The sequence below is a fragment of the Cheilinus undulatus genome, linkage group 2 (assembly GCF_018320785.1).
Source record: "Cheilinus undulatus linkage group 2, ASM1832078v1, whole genome shotgun sequence".
Taxonomy (NCBI): domain Eukaryota; kingdom Metazoa; phylum Chordata; class Actinopteri; order Labriformes; family Labridae; genus Cheilinus; species Cheilinus undulatus.
The window spans coordinates 1,260,443-1,282,868 of record NC_054866.1 but is presented as its reverse complement, the minus strand read 5'-3'; the positions used below and the strand labels follow the sequence as shown (position 1 = coordinate 1,282,868).

Below are 22,426 nucleotides of genomic sequence, written 5' to 3'. Positions count from 1 at the left end.
AGATAACATTAGACGCTCTCTCCATGTAATACAAAATCTAAGAGAAACTGAAACAAGTGCTGTGCTAGCCAGTCTTGATGCTGAGAAAGCTTTTGACTGTGTTAGTTGGGAGCATTTATTTCTGGTTTTTGATCGATTTGGCTTCACCCAAAAATCTATCAATACTATTAAAACATTATATACTGCTCCTACAGCAAGAATCAAAATAAATGGCCGTCTAACTGATCAGATCAGATTAGAAAGATCCACCCGTCGGGGATGTCCCCTCTCGCCAACTCTTTTTGCACTCTACATTGAACCTCTAGCACAAGAGATGATTCTAATATTCAAGGAATTATGCATAATAACAGAGAACACAAAACAGCGTTATACGCTGATGATATTCTGCTTTATATTAAAAACCCAAATGTCTGCTTACCTGTCCTTTTAGATCTCCTTGAGGTATTTGATATATATTCAGGTTATAAACTCAACATTCAAAAACACAGTTACCAACATTTAACTACAGTCCATCGACTGAGCTTAGACGGAGGCTTCCCATTGATTGGTCTCAAACAGCAATCAGATATTTAGGAGTGTGGTTGACACACTGTCCCAGCGACCTGTATAGAAAAAACTATGAAACTGTTAACCAGAAAATTAAGGAAGATCTTAGCAATTGGTCCATTACTTAGCTTTAGTGCAAGAATTGATGTTATAAAGATGTCTATTTTACCTAAGCTGTTATATCTGTTTATGTTACTACCAATTAAAGTCCCGAACACACAAAAGTATAAAGTATAGCATATCAATGATCAGGAAAGAAAAAGATGGGATGTCTCTCCCCAACCTGAGGGTTATCACTATGCTGCTCAATTAAAACCTGTAATTTTTTGGTGTGAAAGTGGATATGAAGCAAAATGGAAGGAGATGGAGAGTGAATTTAAAGGTATCCCAATTCCAGCAATGATTGGAGACATTAAGTTAATGTTAACCTACAATTACCCATTGAATCAGTATATCTACTCCACTCTGCATACCTGGTTTGACATCATAAAACAATTAGACCTGTGGATGCAAATGAAACAGCTGAGATGGGTGGTCTATGATACAGAATTTAAATAGCATGGATTCTGGGTTTAAGTGCTGGACAAATACAGGTATTACTGCTTGCTGTAAAATTATGGAAAAGAAGATATTGCAAAGTTTTCAAACAATAAGAGAAAAAGATGACTTGGAAAACTGACTTTTTTAAATTTTGCAATTAAGAAATTATCTCTTCAAAACAATTAAGGAAGATGAAGCAAATAAAGAACTTAGTGATAGAGTTAACTATTAAAGCATATACAGGCAGTACTAACTCCATCATTTCCAAACATTACCAAGGGAACGGTAGAGGAAATACCACAAATTATATCAAAATAAGATGGGAGAAAGAATTAAATGAATCAATTACAAGTCAACAGTGGGACAATATGAGTGAGACTATACTCACAACCTCCTGTTCTATGTACTGGTGTGAGTGTGGTTGGAAAAACCATGTTTGCTATTTTATTACGCCTAAACTACAGAGATATCACAGAGCTGAGACATGTAAATGTTGGAGAAATTGTGGATGTGATGAGGCAGATCACCTACATATTTTCTGGAGATACACAAAGGTACAACTGTTTTGGAAAAATATTTGGACCATCATGCAACAGACTGTTGGACAGTTGTACCCCTTGACTTTTACATCACTTTATTTAGGTGATCTACCTGAAGAAATAAAGGGATCTGATAGCTACTTCTGCAAAGTATTCACAGTAGCAGCAAAAAAGGCAATCACCCGTAAATGGTTACAGATAAATCCCTCCACAACAGATAACTGGGTTGAAATTATTAAAGAAATTCATGAGCTGGAAAGGTTGACTTTCTTATTGAGACTGAGAAAAGACTTCTACATTAAAAGATGGACTAAATGGAAACTATACTTGGAAGAATAAATAACACCCCTGGTGGTCTGGCTTAGGCATATTCACATTGTTGAAATTCATATACTACTCCCTCACTGTAACCTTTGATTACTTTATAGTTTTGAATATTGTGTTAAAATCCCCATGTAACTAGGATTGAAACCTGTAACTTTGATCTTCATTTTTTTGTCTGTTAATGTCTTGTTTGCTTATGTCTTGGTGTTGTTGATGTCATGTTTTGGCTGAAAAACCTTTTTTTCTTTTTTATACAATTATTAATTTTCATGCTTCCCACCACAGGGTACATAGCCTTTTTTCTGAACAGTACAACAGCATAACATACCATACCATAACATAACAATATAACACAATCTACATTTTTCCATAGTGGTGTCGGAATAACATGAAACATTTATACATTTATACACCAACACAAAAAACACACAGTAAACAATTACAACATTTAAATCCATGTACCACTCATGCAGTCTCATACCCCCCCCAACAAGAATCACCCTGTACACATCCTCATACACACATACACACAAACACTTAACATTGGTCCCCGTCCTGTGTTCTCTGCTGATTCCCCCCTTTACCCCATAATTGTAAAATTGAATGTTTCAATAATTCGTATTTCATAATGCTTCATGAATCTGTTTCCATACATCATTAAATTGTTTCACCTTATTGTTATCTTCAGCTAGTGTCTTTTCTATTGTCAAGTAATATCCCATCAATCCTTTCCAAGCACATAGAGAAGGAGCCTCTGTTTTTTTCCAGTATTTTAAAATGAACTTCTTATAAGCTAAGGCAGAGAACAGAATCTGCCATCCCAATGGATGGTGGATTGCCTCAGCATTGTGGAAGATGCAGAGTGCAGCTGAGAAGTGAATTTGTTTTTTACATACACCAGATATCCAGTCTTGAATCTCATTCCACACTTTCATCACTTTAACACATGACCAGAATGAGTGGCTAAGGAAGTCAGGAGATCCACACTTCACACACTGATCAGAGGAGTTTGGAGAATTTTATCTCTTGTGTAGTATATTCTTGTTATGAGTTTGTATTGTATTAAACGTAGGTTTTTGTTTCCAGTAATGCTATTGGTGAGATATACACATTTCTTCCAGTTTGTGCTAGCATCATTAAATTGAAGGTCTTTGTTCCATTTGTCATACAGATTTAGATTGTTCCTTCAGCAGCATGCTGTATACAGTTCTGATTAGTTGTTTCTTTTTACCACCTTTAACCAAAAACTCCTCAAAGGGTCCTGGGACTAGATCATATTTTAACTCAAAGTTTTCTGTAATCCAGTTCTTAAGCAGTAGATATCTAAAAAACTCCTTGTTTTCCAAGGCAAATTTGGTCTGGAGCTCTACAAATGAAAGAACATCGTTATTTTCAAATATGTCTGAGAGGTACTGAATACCTTTTTTCCTCCAACTGTCCCAGCTCAGTTCCCTATTTTGGAGTTTTATTGATGGATTATTCCAGGTCTTTGTTTTCTTGGGTATACGTTCCACTGCTGGTATATTTTTAATTTTCTGCCATGATTTTAAGGTGCTATTTATAACAAAGTTGGGCACTTTTATTTTATGTTTTATAAATAGAGAAGTAAGTAAGTTATAAGGTTTTAGTTGGTCATTTTATATGCCTATCCAAGGGTCTTCATTGGCATCATTAATTATTCGATCAATTTAAAATGTCTGTGAGGCATAGTAATACAATTCTAAATTTGGGAATTGAAGACCTCCTTCTGTTCTCTTGTTTTGGAGAAGATTCCTGCTCACTCGATTTGCTTTATTTGACCAGACAAAGGAGGAAAGTAAAGTACTGATTCGCGTGAAAAACTGTTTTGGAGGAATAAGAGGTAATGTTTGAAAAATGGAAAGGAATTTGGGTACCCATATCATTTTAATTAAGTTTATTCTTCCAATTAAGTTAATAGGCAAATCTGTCCACCTATCAAGAGAACATTTTAATTCACTGATCAAAGACTTGAAATTGTCTTCATATAGCATTGTTTTATCAGAACTTATAATGCATCCTAAATACTTTATTTTTTTTTTCCATTGAAAATGCTCAAAATCTTTTGAGATACTACACTGTTCTTTGTTTATTTGCATTAGTTCTGTTTTTTCAATGTTTATCTCATAGCCTGATATTTTAGAGCAGTCCTCAATAAGTTCTTTTACTTTTGGGAGAGATGTCTTTAGATTAGTTAAATATAACATTAAATCATCCGTGAATAGACTCAGTTTACATTCTCCTTTACTTACCTTTACACCTGTAATTTCTTGTGTCTGTCTAATTTTCTGGGCTAAAGGTTCGATTGCCAAAGCAAATAATGAAGGGGATAAAGGGCAACCTTGCCTTGTGCCTCGTTGTAAACCAAATATCTTTGAAAGAGTCTCATTAACATAAACCTGGGCAGTAGGCGATTTATTGTCTTTATCATTGCCGTTATTTCTTCTGGGAATCCATACATTTCTAATACTTTCAACAGGTAAGCCCACTCTAAACGGTCAAAGGCTTTCTCTGCATCGACCGCCATCAGTGTCAGATCTAGTTTTTGCTTCTTAGCATACTGGATTAATGATACACAGGTTCTAATGTTAGTTTTAGGCTTCTATTTTGTATAAAGCCAGTCTGATTATAATGAATTAAACCTGGAAGTATTTTAGCCATTCGATTATTTAAGATTTTAGTAATAATTTTATTGTCACAGTTAATCAAGCTTATGGGGCGATAATCAGATGGCTGACTGCCTTCACGTCCTGGTTTTGGTATCACATTAATTATTGCTCGATACATTGTTTTTAGAAGGATATGATGCTTCCATGCATTATTAATAACATCAAGAAATAAAGAACTAATCTGAGTCCAAAAAACGGAATAAAACTCAACTGGTAATCCATCATTACCTGGTGCATTCCTTAAGGAAAAACTGTCGATTGCTTTTTTAACTTCTGATACTGTTATGTCTTTTTTTTAGCTCCTCTTTTTGTTCCTTATTTAGAACTTCCAAGTAGACTGATTTTAAGAAGGGTTCAGAATAAATATGTGTCTTATCAGATTTGTAGAAGTTCCTATAATATGCCTCAAATCTTTCATTTATTATTTTATTATCTGTTATTGTTTTATTTGAGGGTTTGTCCTTTAGAGCTACCGTATTTCTTTTTACTATTTTTTTGACCAAATTGCTCAGTTGTTTCCATCTTATTAGCAGATACATATGACAGTTTATTTGTGTTCTGTTTAATATCCTGAACTTTTTTAAGTAACAGACTGTCATATTCTAGCTGTAGTTTTTGCAATTTCTCTAAATCACTGATGCAATTAGTCTTTTTATGAACATCTGGAGAAATTCCATGGATTTTCCCACTTGGTCAATCTCTCTAATTCTTTTTTCTTTTTTACTGAGAAGGATATCATTACTCCTCTAATATAAGCTTTAAAGGCATCCCAAATAATGTCCATCTGAGGTCTGTCTTCAATTGTAGTGTTTTCAATATTTGTATTCATGAATGTCTCAATATGATTTTTAATGTAATTCTGAAATTCTATATCAGTTAAATGTTTTCGGTTCATTCTCCAGATTTTCTGAGCATATCTATTTATTAGTGGTACCATTTGACATGTCACTGCAGCATGATCTGAAATGACTATATCATGAATTTTAGTTAACACTTCCTAATCTTCTAGTAGATATGAAAATGTAATCTATTCGGCTATATGATTTTTGAGCATGGGAATAAAAGGTATAATCTTTACTCTCGGGATGTATTACCCTCCACACATCCCGCAATTCATTTGCTGACAGAAATTCTGCTAGACGTGCCGGTGGTAGTACTTTCCTTTTATTATGTGAACTGTCCTTTATACTAAAGATATTATTCAAATCACTTCCTAATATAATGATTCCTGTAGGAGACGTATCAAGTATCCTCTGTATTTTACACAAAAATGATCCATCAGATAAAGGTGGGTAATAAATATTGATTGATGTATATGTAGTTTCAAAAATACCACATTTTATGACTAAGTATCTACCTTCTGGGTCTGCATATTGTGAATTTAATTTAAAGGGGATGTTCTTATTAATTAGTATTCCAACTCCTTAGCTACAGGATGTGAAAGTGGACTCAAACACTTCTCCAACCCATTGTCTCTTAAGATATTGTATTTCACCAGTTTTAAAATGAAGCTCTTGCAGAAAGACGATATCTGATGAGAACTTTTTTAGATGACCCAGAACCTTTTGTTTTTTAATACCTTCTTTTAGTCCATTTATATTCCAGGTACAAATGGTAAATTGATTAGGTGCATTTTCCTTTTCTTTATTTTGTGTCATTTTTTATTAAATTTCTAATTTACCTGAGAACACATAGCTGTTTCAAGGTCAGGGAAGGCCTCAGTAGAGAACCAGGACGCCAGCCATAGTGCAACAGGACAAGACATAAACAAAACAGAAAAAAACAAAAACTAACACACACCCTTTGAGTTTCTCTTCTTTAAACATGCTTCACTGAGCTATCCTGTGGTGTAATCAATGGCCATAATAGAGCCAGTACTAGTTGACAGTTTACATAGGGAAACAGACTTTTGGGATTCCTCCATCCTCAGACCTTTAATATCATTCTATTAAGGAAACTAACTAAAGCTTACCAAAAAATAAAAAATAAAAATAAAAATGAAAAGAAATAGGCAACAAGTGAGGGAAATTCAATAATACGTAACTGATGACCAGATGTTTCTTTTTCAATTAATTCATTTATATTTAACAAGGCTAAATTAAGTCCCAAGTAAAGGAATAACCCCTTATCTACACATCCCTCTTAGCCCTTGGTTAATTAATTCATTTCCAGTCTACCTTAACCCACTGAGACATAACCTCAATGGAGGTCAAATTTCATCTTCAATACCAAAATACTATCTTGCTCCCTCCCTGGTATATAGAAACTTAATTCTCTTAAAGCTGCTTTATTTAGTCTCAAATATCAGCTATTGGCTAAATTTTCAAATTATAACTATTATAGTAACAAGGATGTGAGGCTCAATCCGTACAAACAACGCTCAAATCAGATTTAACTGTGAAACTTTAATTAAAAAGAGCTTAAAAATACTGAAGATTCTTCCTTGTTCTAACAAGTTTTTTTCTTAACTCGTTTTCATTGTTTTAAAAAATTAAAATCAGTTAAATATCGTATTTACCTGATAAGTGAGCCTTCACTTTTTTCTTACTCAGATCAGTGTTCTTCGTTGTTAAACACTGCACTCTCAGCACAGAGTTGGATGTTTCTTACGGAGCTCCAATAAAGCTTTCTCAGGTGTGGCAAAGTTCATCCTCTCCTCATCCACTCGTACCTGCAGGACTGCTGGATACCGGAGACTAGTTTTTATATTCACTTTCTCTCAGTGGCCAAAAAACCTCACATTTCCTCCGTAGCTGCGTCTACATGTCCGGAGTAATCCTGTATTTACTCTTTTCTATACTTTGTCCCCGTGCCTTCACTGCCTTGAGGATCATTGTTTTCTTTTGAAGATGATGCAGCTTGAAGATAATATTGCGTGGAAACGTGCATTGTCTCTGAGTGGGCCCAGCCGGTGTGCGCTCTCTATGTCCTCCTCCGTCAGTGTAACTTTCCACTCCGTCTCCAGTAGTTTAATCAGAAAGGTGGTCATCCCCACGTTTCCTTCAAGGGTTTCAGGCACATTAAGAAGCCTCAGATTGTTCTGGCGGTGGCGATTTTCAAGTTGATCGATGTAATCCATTGCAAGCTGAAGTTTATTTTCAAGCTCTTTTATACGGCGTTGGTGAGCGTCCTGCTGCACCCCCTGTTCGTGCATTTCTCCATCAGCCTTTCAGTCTTTTTATCCAAATCATCCACTCTTTGAACCACCGATGACAATAGTGTATTAGTGGCTGTTTGGAGATTTAGGAGTTTGTCGAGTTTGCCTTCCAAATCATCAAATCTGGCGTTCGCTCCCATCGACATGATGTCCTTAGACCGTGTTAACATGGACATCGACAGTTTGGCTTAAAATGTCCGTATTTCTTCCTTTTCCCGTCGAGCTAGCTCAAGATGACTTCGTTTGCTTTTAATTTTCTGGCTCTGGTAAAATAATTCTTTACAGATACTAACTTACTTTCACCTTTGCTCACAACGTCACAGGTGGACTCTAGCTCATCCGACCTCTCACGCCGCGCATGCTCAGTCCCAATCCCGATGAAAAACAATAAAAAATTAAGTATAAAAAAAAGACCACCTCCTGAGATCTTGAAATTCCTTTGTCCACTGTGTGTAATATAATCAAGAAGTTTATAACCATGGAGCTGTGGCTAATCTCCCTGGACGTGGACGGAAGAGAAAGACTGACAAAAGAACGCAACGCAGGATAGTTGGAATGGTGGATAAACATCCTCAGTCAACTTCCACACAGATTCAGGCTGTCCTGCAGACTCAGGGTGTAAAAGTGTCAGCTGGGACCATACGTGGTCATCTGAATGAGATGAAGCGCTATGGCAGGAGACCCAGGAGAACCCCACTGCTGACAAAGAGACATAAAAAAGCCAGACTGGAGTTTACAAATATGTACCTGAGTAAGTCTCAATCCTTCTGGGAGAACATTTTGAGGACAGATGAGACTAAGGTAGAGCTTTTTGGAAAAGCACGTCATTCTACTGTTTACAGAAAACAGAATGAGGCCTACAAAGAAAAGAACACAGTACCTACAGTCAAACATGGTGGAGCTTCAAGGATGTTTTGGGTTGTTTTGCTGCCTCTGGCACTGGGTACCTTGACTGTGTGCAAGGAATCATGAAATCTGGAGACTATCAAAAAGATTTTGGGCCACAATGTAGGGCCTAGTGTCAGAAAGCTGGGTCTGAGTCAGAGGTCATGGGTGTTCCAGCAGGACAATGACCCCAAACATACCTCAAAAAGCACCAAGAAATGGTTGGAGACAAAGCTGGAGAGTTCTGAAGTGGCCAGCAATGAGTCCAGATCTAAATCCCATTGAACTCCTATGGAGAGATCTCAGAACTACTGTTGAAGAAGCACCCTTCAAATCTGAGAGACCTAGAGCAGTTTGCAGAAGAAGAGTGGTCCAAAATTCCAGCTGAGAGGAGTAAAAAGCTTGTTGATGGTTAGAGGAAGTGACTGGTTTCAGTTATTTTTTCCCAAGGGTGTGAAACCAAATATTAAGTTGAGGGTGCAACAATTTCATCCGGCCCATTTTTTAAATTTTGTGTAAAATTATGTCAATTTTGTCTTTTTTTCTCCTGTTTTTCAGTGTTGTTCCAATGCACATGAAGGAAATAAACATGTGTATACCAAAAACATTTGTAATTGCAACAATTTCTGGGAGAAATGGTGTATTTTCTGGAAAAATTCCAGGGGTGCTAACACTTTCATCCATGACTGTTAACTGACATAGAAAAGGCAACATGTTAATGCATTAATGTTTACCTGGAGTTTTGGCCATTGTTCCCTTCAGGGCTCTGTGCCCATACGTCTCATAGCCCACAAGTTTGGCCAGTTTGTATCTACATCTGAGCAGCTCCTCCAGACACTCCATCAGGTCTGTATTTGGATAGAGGAAAATTCGGTACGCAATTTCTCGCACCTAAACATGGAGATAAAGAGAAAAAAAATATGCAAAACATTAATGAAGGGCAGCATAAAAAACAACAGTGTACGACCAGAGAACTGCAATAATGGAAAATGGTTTTGACTTTAGCTTCACCTGTTTCATGGACTGTTTTCACACATGTAAAGTTTCTGATAAGGCTAATACCAGCATTTTCTACCAGACTTTTCTTTTCTTTAAGTGACAAAAGCTTTTAGCAATGCTGGTATCTTTATCCCCTAGAGATCCCAAGTGTAGGTAACTAAAAAAAGAATCTGTTCTTATAAAAAGTGGCTGTTACTATAATCATATGATAAAATGTCCAGAAACAGCAGTCACACTCAAATGAAACTAATCAAGGTTTATTATTAGACAAAGAGAAAATAAAAAGTTCAATTTCTAAATGATTATTTCATTTATTAAAGGAAAAGCCATCCAAACCCACTCATCCTTCTATGAAAAAGTCATTGCCCCCTAAATCTATTGACTGGATGTTCCATCCTTGGTGGCAACAACATTTGCCTTAACTGTCAGTGAGTCTTTCTCATCTGTGGAAGAATTTTGGACCACCCTTCTTTGCAGAATTGTCTCTTCTTTGCCCCCACCAACTCCCCACACACCTTGTTAAATCATCAATTAACTGATTTACCACATTTATTTGGAAAATTGAGTTTAGTTTAACTACCCACATCCAGACCTGGGGCCTCATTTATAAAACTGTGCGTAGGAAAGATCACTACAGGTGGCGTACGCTGGAAACACAGGAAATGTGTGCGCAAAAACTTTCAGATTTATAACAGAGCACGCACGTCCTATGCCTGTTTCCATTTATAAATCACAATCAACTCTAAAGTTGTCGCACGTGAGGGAACGCTTTGCCCCGCCCATATGGTGCCTATAAAAGGTCAGGTGAACGCCCTTGATGAATATTCAATGATATTAGTTTCACGATGGACCAAGACGGAAAACGAGCGAAAAAAAAGAAATTTCACTCAATGCCAGGTTGTGGTATTAATAGGAGAGGTGGACACAGGCAGAGTCTGACAGGTGGCAGAGTGTGCTAGGTGGGGGAAAGGGCACATTGGAGCTCATCCCCACAGACGAAAAGCTGGCGGGGATCGTTGGGGAATCCCTCCTGAGCGGTGTGGTGGTGGAGGCGGAGGGGGACACGGATGCACCAAATGCACCAGAAGTGATCATGTCATTGATCCTGTCATTTTAATTACAATTATTATAAATGTAAAACTTTATTTGTATGGCACATTTTAGGAGCACGGTTACTGTCTGCCTTGTTGTTTATGTGAATGGATGTCATAATAACATGTAGGGTTTGTTTCACAGTGAAATGTGTAATATTTGATTATTTCACGCAAATGTGTCAATTTCACATCAGTCTTTAATTTCATCCTTCTACTGTTGAGGTCAGTTTCCCGTTTATCCAGATTTTGTGCGTACGGCAGGGTCAGAGCTGCCGTGGAGATGCCAAACACCGTCTATGGGAGGTTTTCCAAATGGATGTGTGAAACAAGTGTCAGGTTAGGGCTGCTTTTCAGGAACAATGAATTCTGCTCTCTACCAGAAAATCCTGAAGCAGAATATCCAGCCAAAGAATGATCCCAAACACACCATTAAATCCACCTCTGAATGGATTTAAAAAGAAAAAAATGAAGGTGTTGAAGTGGTCTAGCAAAGGCTGGACTTAAATCCGATTAAAAGCTGTGACAAAGCGCTCTGCACGCCATCCATGCCTGAAAGCCCTCTAATGTGGCTGGATCGAAACAATTCTGCAAAGCAGATTGGGCCTTAATTCTTCAACAGAGAGAGACTCTTTGCCAGTTCTGACAAATGCTTGCTTCCAGTTCTGAGAATGGAACAACCAGTTATTAGATTTAGGGGGAAATTAATTTTTTCACATGTGGCCATGAAGGTTTGGATGGCTTTATCCCCTTAATAAATTAAATCTTCATTTAAAACTTCATTTTTTATTCACTATGGTTGTCTTTCTCTGATATTAAAATGTGTTTGATGATCTGACCACTTCCTCTTAAAAAACACAGACATTACACTCCGATCAATATTCTCTTAAAAAGATGCTCTTAGGCAGCATTACTCATCCCTGCTCAACCAAAGAGCCAAACTGTTGGAAAAAAAACACAAGAGCCACAATCTAAGTGGTGAAAAGTGACAAAAAAAGTTAAGGGGGCAATAAAAATAAGCTATAGGTGGCAAAAATAGGTAAAAAGGAGCAAAATAGGGACAAAATGGCAAAAATCTGGGTGAAAAGTGGCAAAACTTAGGAGAAAAAGTGGCAAAAACAGGCAGAAAATGGCAAAGATGGGTGAGAAGGGACAAAAATGGTCAAAAAGCATCAATTAAGTTGCAAAAATGTTACTAAAAAGTGACTAAAATTTGCAAAAAGCAGCAAAAAGATTGCACAAAATGGGGTAAAATTGTATTTAATTGCAGAAGGCAGCTTTAATGGGTGAAAAGGGACAGAAAATGGCAAAAGAGGGTGAAAACCATAAAAAGCAGGATAAAAGTGGCAAAAATGGGTAAAACGAGATAAAAATGGCAAATAGAAATGGCAAAAATTGATTAAAAGTGGCAAAAAATGCAAATACGGGCAATGGAAGTATATAGAGCCATGCACTGAGTAACGCCGGTCTAGGGAAAATGTTGTGAATTGAAACAATTTGCCAATCATTTAGGTATTTTCAAAATTCCTTCTGTCAAGTTTTGTGAAAGAATTGAGTTAGTGTACCACCTGCTGGGCAAAATGGAGAAATGCTCCTTTTTCTATGAAGTACATACCAAGTCATCAGGAGAATCTGCATGTAGTCCTGCAACTTGGATAAAGCTTCCTTCACTTGCAAAGTGCAGGTGTAAATGCTCAGGGATCGCTGACCTCGCTATTCTGTTTGGAAGGTGAGAGCCCACCAGAAACTCGTTGCTGAGATCCAAGAGCTTCACGTGGAGAGAGACGGCCTCTTTCCTCTGCAGACGGAACAGAAGAAAATACAACACACTGCACAGATAGTTGTATTTAAACGTGAGTTTTTATCTCTATTAACTTCAAACGTCCTCATTTATGAATCGAATGACGACACTCTCACCACTTTGTAATCCAGATGAATTCCACTGATTTCAAAGTCAAACATGAACAGCTCAGCCACTCGTCTAAGAAGGCAGAAATAAATCAAATTCATTCTAATCCAAGCATTGTCAAACCTACTATCAGATATAAAATGATGGGAATTACCTGCTATCAGCATCCAGCTGAGACACTAAGTCAGGGTTGTCCAGCAATCTTTTTAGACTATTGCATAATTCTACATTTGTGTTCAGCCTGAAACATAAAATCAGCACAACACAGACATTGGTATCATTCACTAGTGGTCAGGGTGACAAGGCACGCAGAAAAATGCATTAATTACAAGTTTTATCTCAACGTAAGGAGGTTAATGCGACATGTTTTGTTTTTACTCAGAAGCTCTATAATCATTAGTGTTTTCAATACAGAGTAGTTTAAAAAACTTCAGTTCGTTTCCTACTTCTCCACAACTGTGCCAATCTCGATGCAGGTCTTCTCAGCAGCCTCTCGAAATGCTGGATCTGGATGGGCGACTTTCACAAAGTCTGCCTATTACAGGATGACAAATTTAAGTTTACTTTACATCTCTGCAGAGTAGGGCTGGGCAATTTATCGAAATTTAGATTAAATCGCAATAAGTCCTACTGCAATTTTTAAAATCGCAAAAGGTGCAATATTTCTTTGACATGAAAAATGTGTTAGAATACCGGTTAAATAAAGTTTTTATGCAGCAGAGACATGTTCCACCCATCATGCAAACATCTAAGTGTCATTTTTTTAGGATAGATTGTTTGCAAAAATCCTACTTTCCTTATTTTTTTTAAGTTTTTCTGAATCAAAATAAGAATGACATGAAAATGATCATTGCTTTAAAACACAACAATTCATACTGAATTTGCAATATGAGTCAAAATAATTGCAATTAAATGTATATTTTTAAATCATTCAGCCGTAGATTAATCTATTTAATGTTGGGGTGGTGAAAATATAGAAGGGTTTACTGCTGGTGTTCATTGAAAATACTTAAGATGTGGAATTTACAAAAATCTCACATTAAATTGCCATCACAGTATTGGAAAAAATAATCATAATTAGATTATTTTCCCAAATCGTTCAGCCCTACTGCAGATGTAAACATGATATACACGAGCTGTACAACAGTTTCAGAAACAGTAAGTTTGACAAGGTTTAAAAAATGTCAAATCCCTGTTATACAACCATTTCACTTTTGCAGACCGCCAAGCAGTAATCTTGTTTTTGTCATCTCAGTCTAGTTTCCCAGTCAAAGACAGGATTGTTAGAAAAGCAGCACACACTGTTCCCTATTTAAAACCTTTAGCAGGAAATGTGATTGTTTGTGGGGGCGGCTGTGGCTCAGTAGAGGGAGTGGTCTCTCAGTTGAAAGGTTGCAGGTTCAATCCCAAGCTTCTGCAGTCACATGTCAAGAAAGAAATCACTTTAACCCCCTCTGTCACCAGTATGTGGCTGTGGAGTGAACAGGGAGGTGTGACCTGCAGTGTAAAAGTGCTTTGAGTAGTCAGATGACTAGAAAAGTGCTAAACAAGCTCAAGTCCGTTAACATGTGTTTGTGACTCCCTGTTGACTCTGACTCTGGGTAAATGTCTGCTGCGCTTCTGTGTTTCCTACAGAAATAGACATAAATAAATCAGGAAGGACTGTGCCTTTTCCTCTGCTTTCTCCCCTGTGTGTGCTGCCCATGAAAACATTAGAGCTGATGAACATAAAGCTTGTTGAACCCACCAGATCAGCCACCTTACACAGACCGTCTGACAGCTGGTCGAAAGACTCCACAGTCCTCACACCTGGAGGACCAGAACAAACCAGTTTCACCAGGCGGTCTGTGTTCTTCAGAGCGGTTTGTGTTGCCACCTGAAATCCAGCAGGACAGCTCAGCTCTGGGACCCCGAACAGACCCTGGAACCAGAGGATTTCATTGACAAACCTAGCTGATAACAGCCGCCAAACACTGCGTGCTGTCGGACTGAGGTGAATACGAACCCCGTGTTTCTCCAGCAGGTTAATCCTCCTCTGACTCTTGGCATTGAAAGCTGCTCCAACAGGAGACCATGTTGTCACGGTTTTCCGAGCATGAGTCCAGGAGCTTCGGCGCTTTACAAAGTTAAGCAACATTTTAAACGCAGACATTTTGCATCTAATCAGCAGAACTTCTTTTTAATATCTAATATTAGGCTTTAAAAGGGCTAACAGGGAACATGCTAACAAACGCTTTAATAACAGCCTATTTACAAAATAAAAACTGAAATACTTCTGTAAATATTATAAGTAAACATGTTCTTTTTCCGCCATGCGTGAAGCAGCGTCCTTGTCAATTTGCTGTGAAAACGCTCCGGTCTTCTTTTCATTATATGGCGGTTGGTAAACCAGCTGACTGGTGCATTAGCGCCCCCTGCTGTACTGGAGTGTCAGTCAGGCTTCTAGGGGAACTACGATTCTGTCAGTCCGACGCCAAAAACACAAATTACGAAGTTCCCCCAGATGTCTATAGGAACATAAAGCTACTCGGCGTTAACTTATGAAGTGAACAAAATGGTAATAATAGGTGTTTTTCTACGTGCATTGTTAAAAATGATGATTCAGTGACCGAGGATACTGAGAATATGGTTAATGAGTGCAGTGATTGCATTGTTAATCATAAACTGGCAGAAGAAATTCCTCTTCCAAGTGCTAAAAAGGACATTTTTTATTTTACTTTCAATAATTGTAATTCAGTTTTTCTAGGAGAAGTTTATAAGTGTGTCATTTTAGAAGTCAGAAAATTTAAGAACAAAAAACATTTTTACCGACTGTAAAATTCTTCACTCAAAAGGAATTATTTTTGTGTCCGTGAGCCATCAACCAATATTTGTAACAGTTTTGTTGAACAAAACGGTGATATCGGCAAATTGTGTTGAATGAAAGACCGATTTCTTTACAGCCTCAATTTTCCAAATTTTTTGAAATTCTTTGTAAACAATCTTGACGCCTTTATTTAGAAATATGTTTTATTGAATGACCATCAGCATGGGTTTGGGCATAGTTGCTCAAGATCATTAGCAGTGATGGAATTTGTAGAAAATATAACACATCTAGATATAAAGCAGTACAGAGTAGGAGTGTTTATTGATTTATGCAAAGCATTTGAGACAATAGATTACTTCTGCAGAAATGTGAACGTATGGCCTAAGAGGTGTAGCATTTTGGTTAAGAATTTATCCACCAAAAAATTTGGTTTCAATATGTGAAAATGAATGAAACTAAATCTCACCTTAAAGGAGTATTCTGTGGAGTTCCACAAGGTTCAGTGCTGGGACCTCAGTTATAAATTCTTGATATCAATAACATTAATTTATGTCGTTCTAGAGAGAACATCAAGGAATTTTTGAAAATTGTAGAAATAGAATTGATAAAACAAATGGATTGCTTTAAATCAGCTGTCTTTTAAAAAGTAAAAATAAATTTATGTTTTTGGTGTTAAAAGTGCAGACTCGTGTAAAACTGAGATGAAATTGTTGAAATTAAAAGATTCTATGAAACCACTCTTTAGGAAGTAATTCTAGAAGATACACTTTATTGGAAGCCTCACACAGAGCATGTAAAACTGAAATTATCCAGTCTATTTCTATTCTTTACAAAAAAGGGAATTTGATGAATAAGAACAGCCATCATATTGTTCTCAAGGGCGTAGATTTGAGTGGGGGCGTGTCCACACCAATATTCAACCCACATGAAATCGTCCTTATCATTTATTATTGTGTGTAGGCCTTTTTGATGTTTTGACACACAAACTGTTAGATGTTGGGACAACTCGGAAGTCCGAAGAGCTCCTGAATGCAACATACAAGTCCCGCCCCTTGTACCCAGTATGCCTATTTGATTGGCTTCTACCGCTCCTAGCTAACGTCTGAGAGGATGCAATTCAGTGTGGGTGCTGTCAATCACAAAGTTCTGTAAATCTGCCAGACTGTGACTTTATGTTTAGGTATTGCTCAAATACCAACATGTTTGCTGTCTGCAGAGATAGAATGATTAAGAATGTATTTCTCTCTATTTATATGCAGAAAAATAAAAACTCCAGAAGAGGAAAATACATTTTCATGACACTGTAGATTTAGAGAACCATGATATTTGTGGAGGTCAAGTTTTAAGAGTGCCATTGAAAGATAAAATCTGTTTTCTAGGATGATAAAATCAGCTAATTATATTGATAAGTGAGTGAAACACAGATCACACCTTGCAAAGAGGTCTTTATTAATAGGATTAACTATTTGCACTCCACAACGACATTGCCTTTAAGTTTTCTAGGAAATCTGTTACCAAGGTTTATGAAAAACAGGCAAACTGTCATTCAGCGACTGTATCCAAAAAAAGAAAACCTCCCCACAACCAAATGAAACCATGTTACTGGCCAAACACTCAAAGTCAACTCAGAAAAAGAATTTAATACTGAAAGTAGGTAACACCAACATGATTTAAGGTCTTCCCAATATGAGAAATGTCCGTATTTTGCAGTGAGTACTTCTGGTTACCTGTACTCAGCAAAAGGTACCGATTTGTGACAGAAAGCAAGACAATGCATTTAAATGTCAAAAAAGGAAATACAAATTAAAAAACCCTCAAATTTAAATATTGTTCCTATCCAAGGATCTCCACGCCTTTAGACACTGCTGTTCTCAACCAAATATTTACATCTATTTATTAGAATACAAAAAAATGAAATGGCATGGGAAAGAATTCAGATTGGTTCATTTGGCTCACATCAACTCATAAAACAGTAAAGCATTTAACGTGTGTGGATTTACAAAGGAGTGCTCTAAACAAAAGTCTGAACATAGGTTTGTTTTGTCCCCATGAGTGTGCTTGGACATCGACCAACCTGCAATTGTTTCTTGAACTTATCTTAAAAAAAAAAAACAACTGCATGTCTGACAGTAAACTTAGTTGACCCCTGAGTTACTAATGCAAAACTAGTTCATGAAATACCTCGTTACAGTGTATCATAGTGCAAGCCAGCAATATGCTTGATAAAACAGAGGTATATTAGTTAGCACCCAAGCTGATAAGACCCCCCAGAATGGTTCCTCCACTGGACAGATCACACGAGCACTATGGGATGTTTTGCTCTGTATTCTTGTGAAAGCCAGCAGTCCAATGCTTGAATTGGTTTTACATTTATAAACATGTTTTCATAGAAAATATAAATATCCCTGAATGAAACAGATTCACAGCATTTTCTGTTGAGGACTCCAGTGCTACTACCATAATGCGGCCGTCAAGTTTCTTCAAGGTCTCCTGCTAATGTCTGCATTTCTCTCTTATTCGCTGTCGTGATAGGTTACTGTTCGCTTGCCTCGATTCCGGGTGTTCACACACGTCCTTCGATGAGGTTTGCCCTCGGACTCTTCACTGTCTTCCTCCTCAGAGTCAGAGCACTTGTGGCGCTGCCTTAGCTTGCGGCTGGCAGTTCTTACAGACAGTCTGTGACTCCTCCTCTTTGGACTGCTGTGAGATCCTGAGGCGAACGAGTTTTCTGAGGCTGAGGAGGACTGCTGGCTTTCTGAGTCAGAACTGTGGTTGCTGCTGCTGAAGCTTTCCTTCTGTTTGCGTTTCTGTTGCCTCGTGCTCTTCTTCATTCCGCTTGAACCGTCCGCATCCTCCTCACTGGAATCGGATTGGGAAAAGGTGTCATCTTGTTTGGATTCCCTTTTGGTGCCCGACCAGCTAGTTTTATTGTTTTTGGAATCTTTTGCTGCATCATCAGAGTCTGAAGTGTAAATACGTTTTCTCTTGGAAGACGGCTGATACCTGGGTTTGCTGGGAGAGGTTCTGAGCACCTCTCTTGTATTATTCCTGTCTTCCCGAGATGTTGTGGCTGTGTTGCAGTCTCTGCGTTTACCCTGGTTCACAGAAGCAGAATCCTCCTCTGACAGAGAGTTCTCACTGATGTATTTCTTTTTTGGCAGGGCTCTGAGATTAAACCGTCTGTTAGAAGTGTTGTCAGATTTATCGGAGTCTTCCTCCGATGAGCCGGAGGAGCGTTTCCTCCTCACCTTCCTCTTGGGCTTGTATTCCTGCTCAGAGCTATCGGACACTAAGGTGTCATAGTACGGCCGTTTAGATTCACGCTTGCTCCTCGTCGGCCTCTTCAGCTTGGTTTCAGCCTCAGATTCCTCACTGGAGTCGGAGCTCTGAGCTTCACATCCTTCATTTTTCCTCTGACTTTTCTTCCGTAGGCCAGATCTCTTCTGACAGTCACTAAGCTCCTCTGGATTCATACCATGCATTTTATTATTTGAGGCAGATTTTTGTTTCTCTTGGCTTTTTGATAAAATGTCTCTTTTCTTTTTCCGAGAGTCTTTGAGGCTAGAATCCTCAGCATTTTTCCCATTTTGGGATGGATGTTTTTGAGACCTGTGATCTTTGGCCCCCTCACCTAAGTTGTGTCGTGTGCTCTTGCTCTTGTCCTCTGGCTCACCGTCCTCTGGCTCACCGTCCTCCTCCTCCTCACTGGTAATCCTTTTCTTCCTTGATGCAGCAGTTTTGTTTCCAGAGGGTTTCTGAGACGCTGCCTCCTGTTCCTCCTCCTCTTCAGTGTCTTCAGAGCTGCTGTCTGTGGCTTCCTCTTGTGCAGAGCTGTTGTCAGACTTGTGATGTTTTGCATGGTGCCCATTCACATCTGCAGAGTAATGGAAGAAATAATCAAACATAAGGATTCTTCATTATAATTCACATAGCAAGTACAAGTTAGCGGTAGGACTGGGCGGTAACCATTTATAAACACCGTCAGGCACTTGTTGGCGTGCAGGGCAAAGTGTGTACCTCCACTAGCATTTCATTAAATCCTTCATCTGAATGCTTCTGTGCTAAAAACGGCGTTTATAAGGCGAGGTTTTCAGGAGCACTGGAGGTGATTTATAGTTGAAGAACTGTTCTGAAATAAACAGAGCTACATCAGGACAGAGGAGTAAGAAAAGCTCCCCTCTTTGTCCTCTCAGCCTACGGCACATACAGTTATGGATGAAAGTATTGGCACCCCTGGGATTTTTCCACACCATTTCTCCCTGAAATTGTTGCAATTACAAATGTTTTTGGTATACACATGTTTATTTCCTTTATGTGCACTGGAACAACAGAAAGAAACAGAAGAAAACAGCCAAAATTGACATAATTTTACACAAAACTCAAAAAATGGGCCGGACAAAATGATTGTCCCCCTTTTAAAACTGTGGGTAAATCATTTTATTTCCAGCATGTGATGCTCATTTAAACTCACCTGTGGCAGTAACAGGTGCTGGCAATCTAGAAATCACACCTGAAGCCAGTTAGAATGTCTAAAAGTTGACTCAGCCTTTGTGTTGTGTGTCTGTGTGTGTCACACCAAGCATGGAGAAGAGAAAGAAGAGCCCACAACTGTCTGAGGACTTAGGAAGAAAAATAGTGTAAAAATATGAACAATCTCAAGGTTTCAAGACCATCTCCAGAGATCTTGAAATTCCTTTGTCCACTGTGTGTAATATAATCAAGAAGTTTATAACCATGGAGCTGTGGCTAATCTCCCTGGACGTGGACAGAAGAGAAAAACTGACAAAAGAATGCAACGCAGGATAGTTGGAATGGTGGATAAACATCCTCAGTCAACTTCCACACAAATTCAGGCTGTCCTACAGACTCAGGGTGCAAAAGTGTCAGCTGGGACCATACGTGGTCATCTGAATGAGAAGAAGCGCTATGGCAGGAGACCCAGGAGAACCCCACTGCTGACAAAGAGACATAAAAAAGCCAGACTGGAGTTTGCAAAAATGTACCTGAGTAAGCCTCCATCTTTCTGGGAGAACATTTTGTGGACAGATGAGACTAAGGTAGAGCTTTTTGGAAAAGCACGTCATTCTACTGTTTACAGAAAACAGAATGAGGCCTACAAAGAAAAGAACACAGTACCTACAGTCAAACATGGTGGAGCTTCAAGGATGTTTTGGGTTGTTTTGCTGCCTCTGGCACTGGGTGCCTTGACTGTGTGCAAGGAATCATGAAATCTGGAGACTATCAAAAAGATTTTGGGCCGCAATGTAGGGCCTAGTGTCAGAAAGCTGGGTCTGGGTCAGAGGTCATGGGTGTTCCAGCAGGACAATGACCCCAAACATACCTCAAAAAGCACCAAGAAATGGTTGGAGACAAAGCTGGAGAGTTCTGAAGTGGCCAGCAATGAGTCCAGATCTAAATCCCATTGAACACCTATGGACAGATCTCAAAACTGCTGTTGAAGAAGCACCCTTCAAATCTGAGAGACCTGGAGCAGTTTGCAGAAGAAGAGTGGTCCAAAATTCCAGCTGAGAGGAGTAAGAAGCTTGTTGTTGGTTAGAGGAAGTGATTGGTTTCAGTTATTTTTTCCCAAGGGTGTGAAACCAAATATTAAGTTGAGGGTGCAACAATTTCATCCGGCCCATTTTTTAAATTTTGTGTAAAATTATGTCAATTTTGTCTTTTTTTCTCCTGTTTCTTTGTGTTGTTCCAAAGCACACACAGTTGAAACCAGAAGTTTACATACACTATATAAAAAGGCACATAAACTTTTTTTCTCACCGTCTAACATCAAATCAGATTAAACTTTTCCTGTTTTTGGTCAATTAGGATTACCAAAATTATTTCTATTTGCTAAATGCCAGAATAATGAGAGAGATAATTTTTTAAACATTTTTTTATTATTTTCTTGAGAGTCAGAAGTTTACATACACTAAGATTACTATGCCTTTAAGCATTTTGGGAAAGCCCAGATGATGATGTCATGTCTTTGGAAGCCTCTGATAGGTTTATTGACAACATTTGAGTTAATTAGAGGCACACCTGTGGATGTATTTTAAGACACACCTGAAACACACTGCTTCTTTGTGTAACATCATGGGAAAATCAAAGGAAATCAGCCAAGATATCAGGAAGAGAATTGTGGACTTCCTCAAGTCTGGTTCATCCTTGGGTGCAATTTCCAGACGCCTGAAGGTGCCACGTTCATCTGTTCAAACAATTATACGCAAGTAAAAACACCAGGGGAATGTCCAGCCATCATACCGCTCAGGAAGGAGACGGGTCCCAGAGATGAATGTGCTTTGGTCCGAAAAGTGCATCTCAACCCAAGAACAAAAGCAAAAGACCTTGTGAAGATGCTGGCTGAAGCTGGTAAGAGTGTGTCATTATCAACAGTCAAACGAGTCCTGTACCGACATGGGCTGAAAGGCCACTCTCCCAGGAAGAAGCCATTACTCCAAAAGAAACATAAAAAAGCCAGATTACAGTTTGCAAATGCACACAGGGACAAAGACCTTAATTTTTGGGGACATGTTCTGTAGTCTGACCAAACTAAGATTGAACTTTTTGGCCATAATGACCATCGTTACATTTGGAGAAAAAAGGGGGAAGCTTGCAAGCCTGAGAACACCATCCCAACTGTGAAACATGGGGGTGGCAGCATCATGTTGTGGGGTTGTTTTGCTGCAGGAGGGACTGGTGCACTTCACAAAATAGATGGCATCATGAGGAAAGAACATTATGTGGAAATACTGAAGCAACATCTCAAGACATCAGCCAGGAAGTTAAAGCTTGCACGCAAATCGGTTTTCCAAATAGACAATGACCCCAAGCATACTGCCAAACTGGTTACAAAGTGGCCTAAGGATAACAAAGTCAATGTTTTGGAGTGGCCATCACAAAGCCCTGATCTCAATCCCACTGAAAATTTATGGGCAGAGCTGAA

At 38.4% G+C, this 22,426-nt stretch overlaps 2 protein-coding genes across 7 annotated transcripts in view; both read right to left on the bottom strand.

The window, feature by feature from the left end:
* The window catches only part of mipepa (mitochondrial intermediate peptidase a), a 57,244-nt gene extending 42,216 nt beyond the window's left edge, over positions 1 to 15,028 (bottom strand). Inside the window, exons 1-7 of the mRNA XM_041803746.1 lie at positions 14,683 to 15,028; positions 14,425 to 14,598; positions 13,124 to 13,212; positions 12,832 to 12,918; positions 12,686 to 12,749; positions 12,384 to 12,566; positions 9,413 to 9,569 (exon numbers count right to left, since the gene is read on the bottom strand). Of these exons, the coding sequence (XP_041659680.1) occupies positions 9,413 to 9,569; positions 12,384 to 12,566; positions 12,686 to 12,749; positions 12,832 to 12,918; positions 13,124 to 13,212; positions 14,425 to 14,598; positions 14,683 to 14,829 (901 nt within the window). The 5' untranslated portion in view covers positions 14,830 to 15,028. The remainder of the gene's footprint in view (positions 1 to 9,412; positions 9,570 to 12,383; positions 12,567 to 12,685; positions 12,750 to 12,831; positions 12,919 to 13,123; positions 13,213 to 14,424; positions 14,599 to 14,682) is intronic.
* A 1,883-nt stretch (positions 15,029 to 16,911) lies between these two features.
* The window catches only part of brwd1 (bromodomain and WD repeat domain containing 1), a 60,003-nt gene continuing 54,488 nt past the window's right edge, over positions 16,912 to 22,426 (bottom strand). For all 6 annotated transcript variants that reach the window (XM_041803119.1, XM_041803128.1, XM_041803147.1 and 3 more), the window contains one exon: positions 16,912 to 19,357. In XM_041803119.1, the coding sequence (XP_041659053.1) occupies positions 17,997 to 19,357 (1,361 nt within the window). In that variant the 3' untranslated portion in view covers positions 16,912 to 17,996. The remainder of the gene's footprint in view (positions 19,358 to 22,426) is intronic.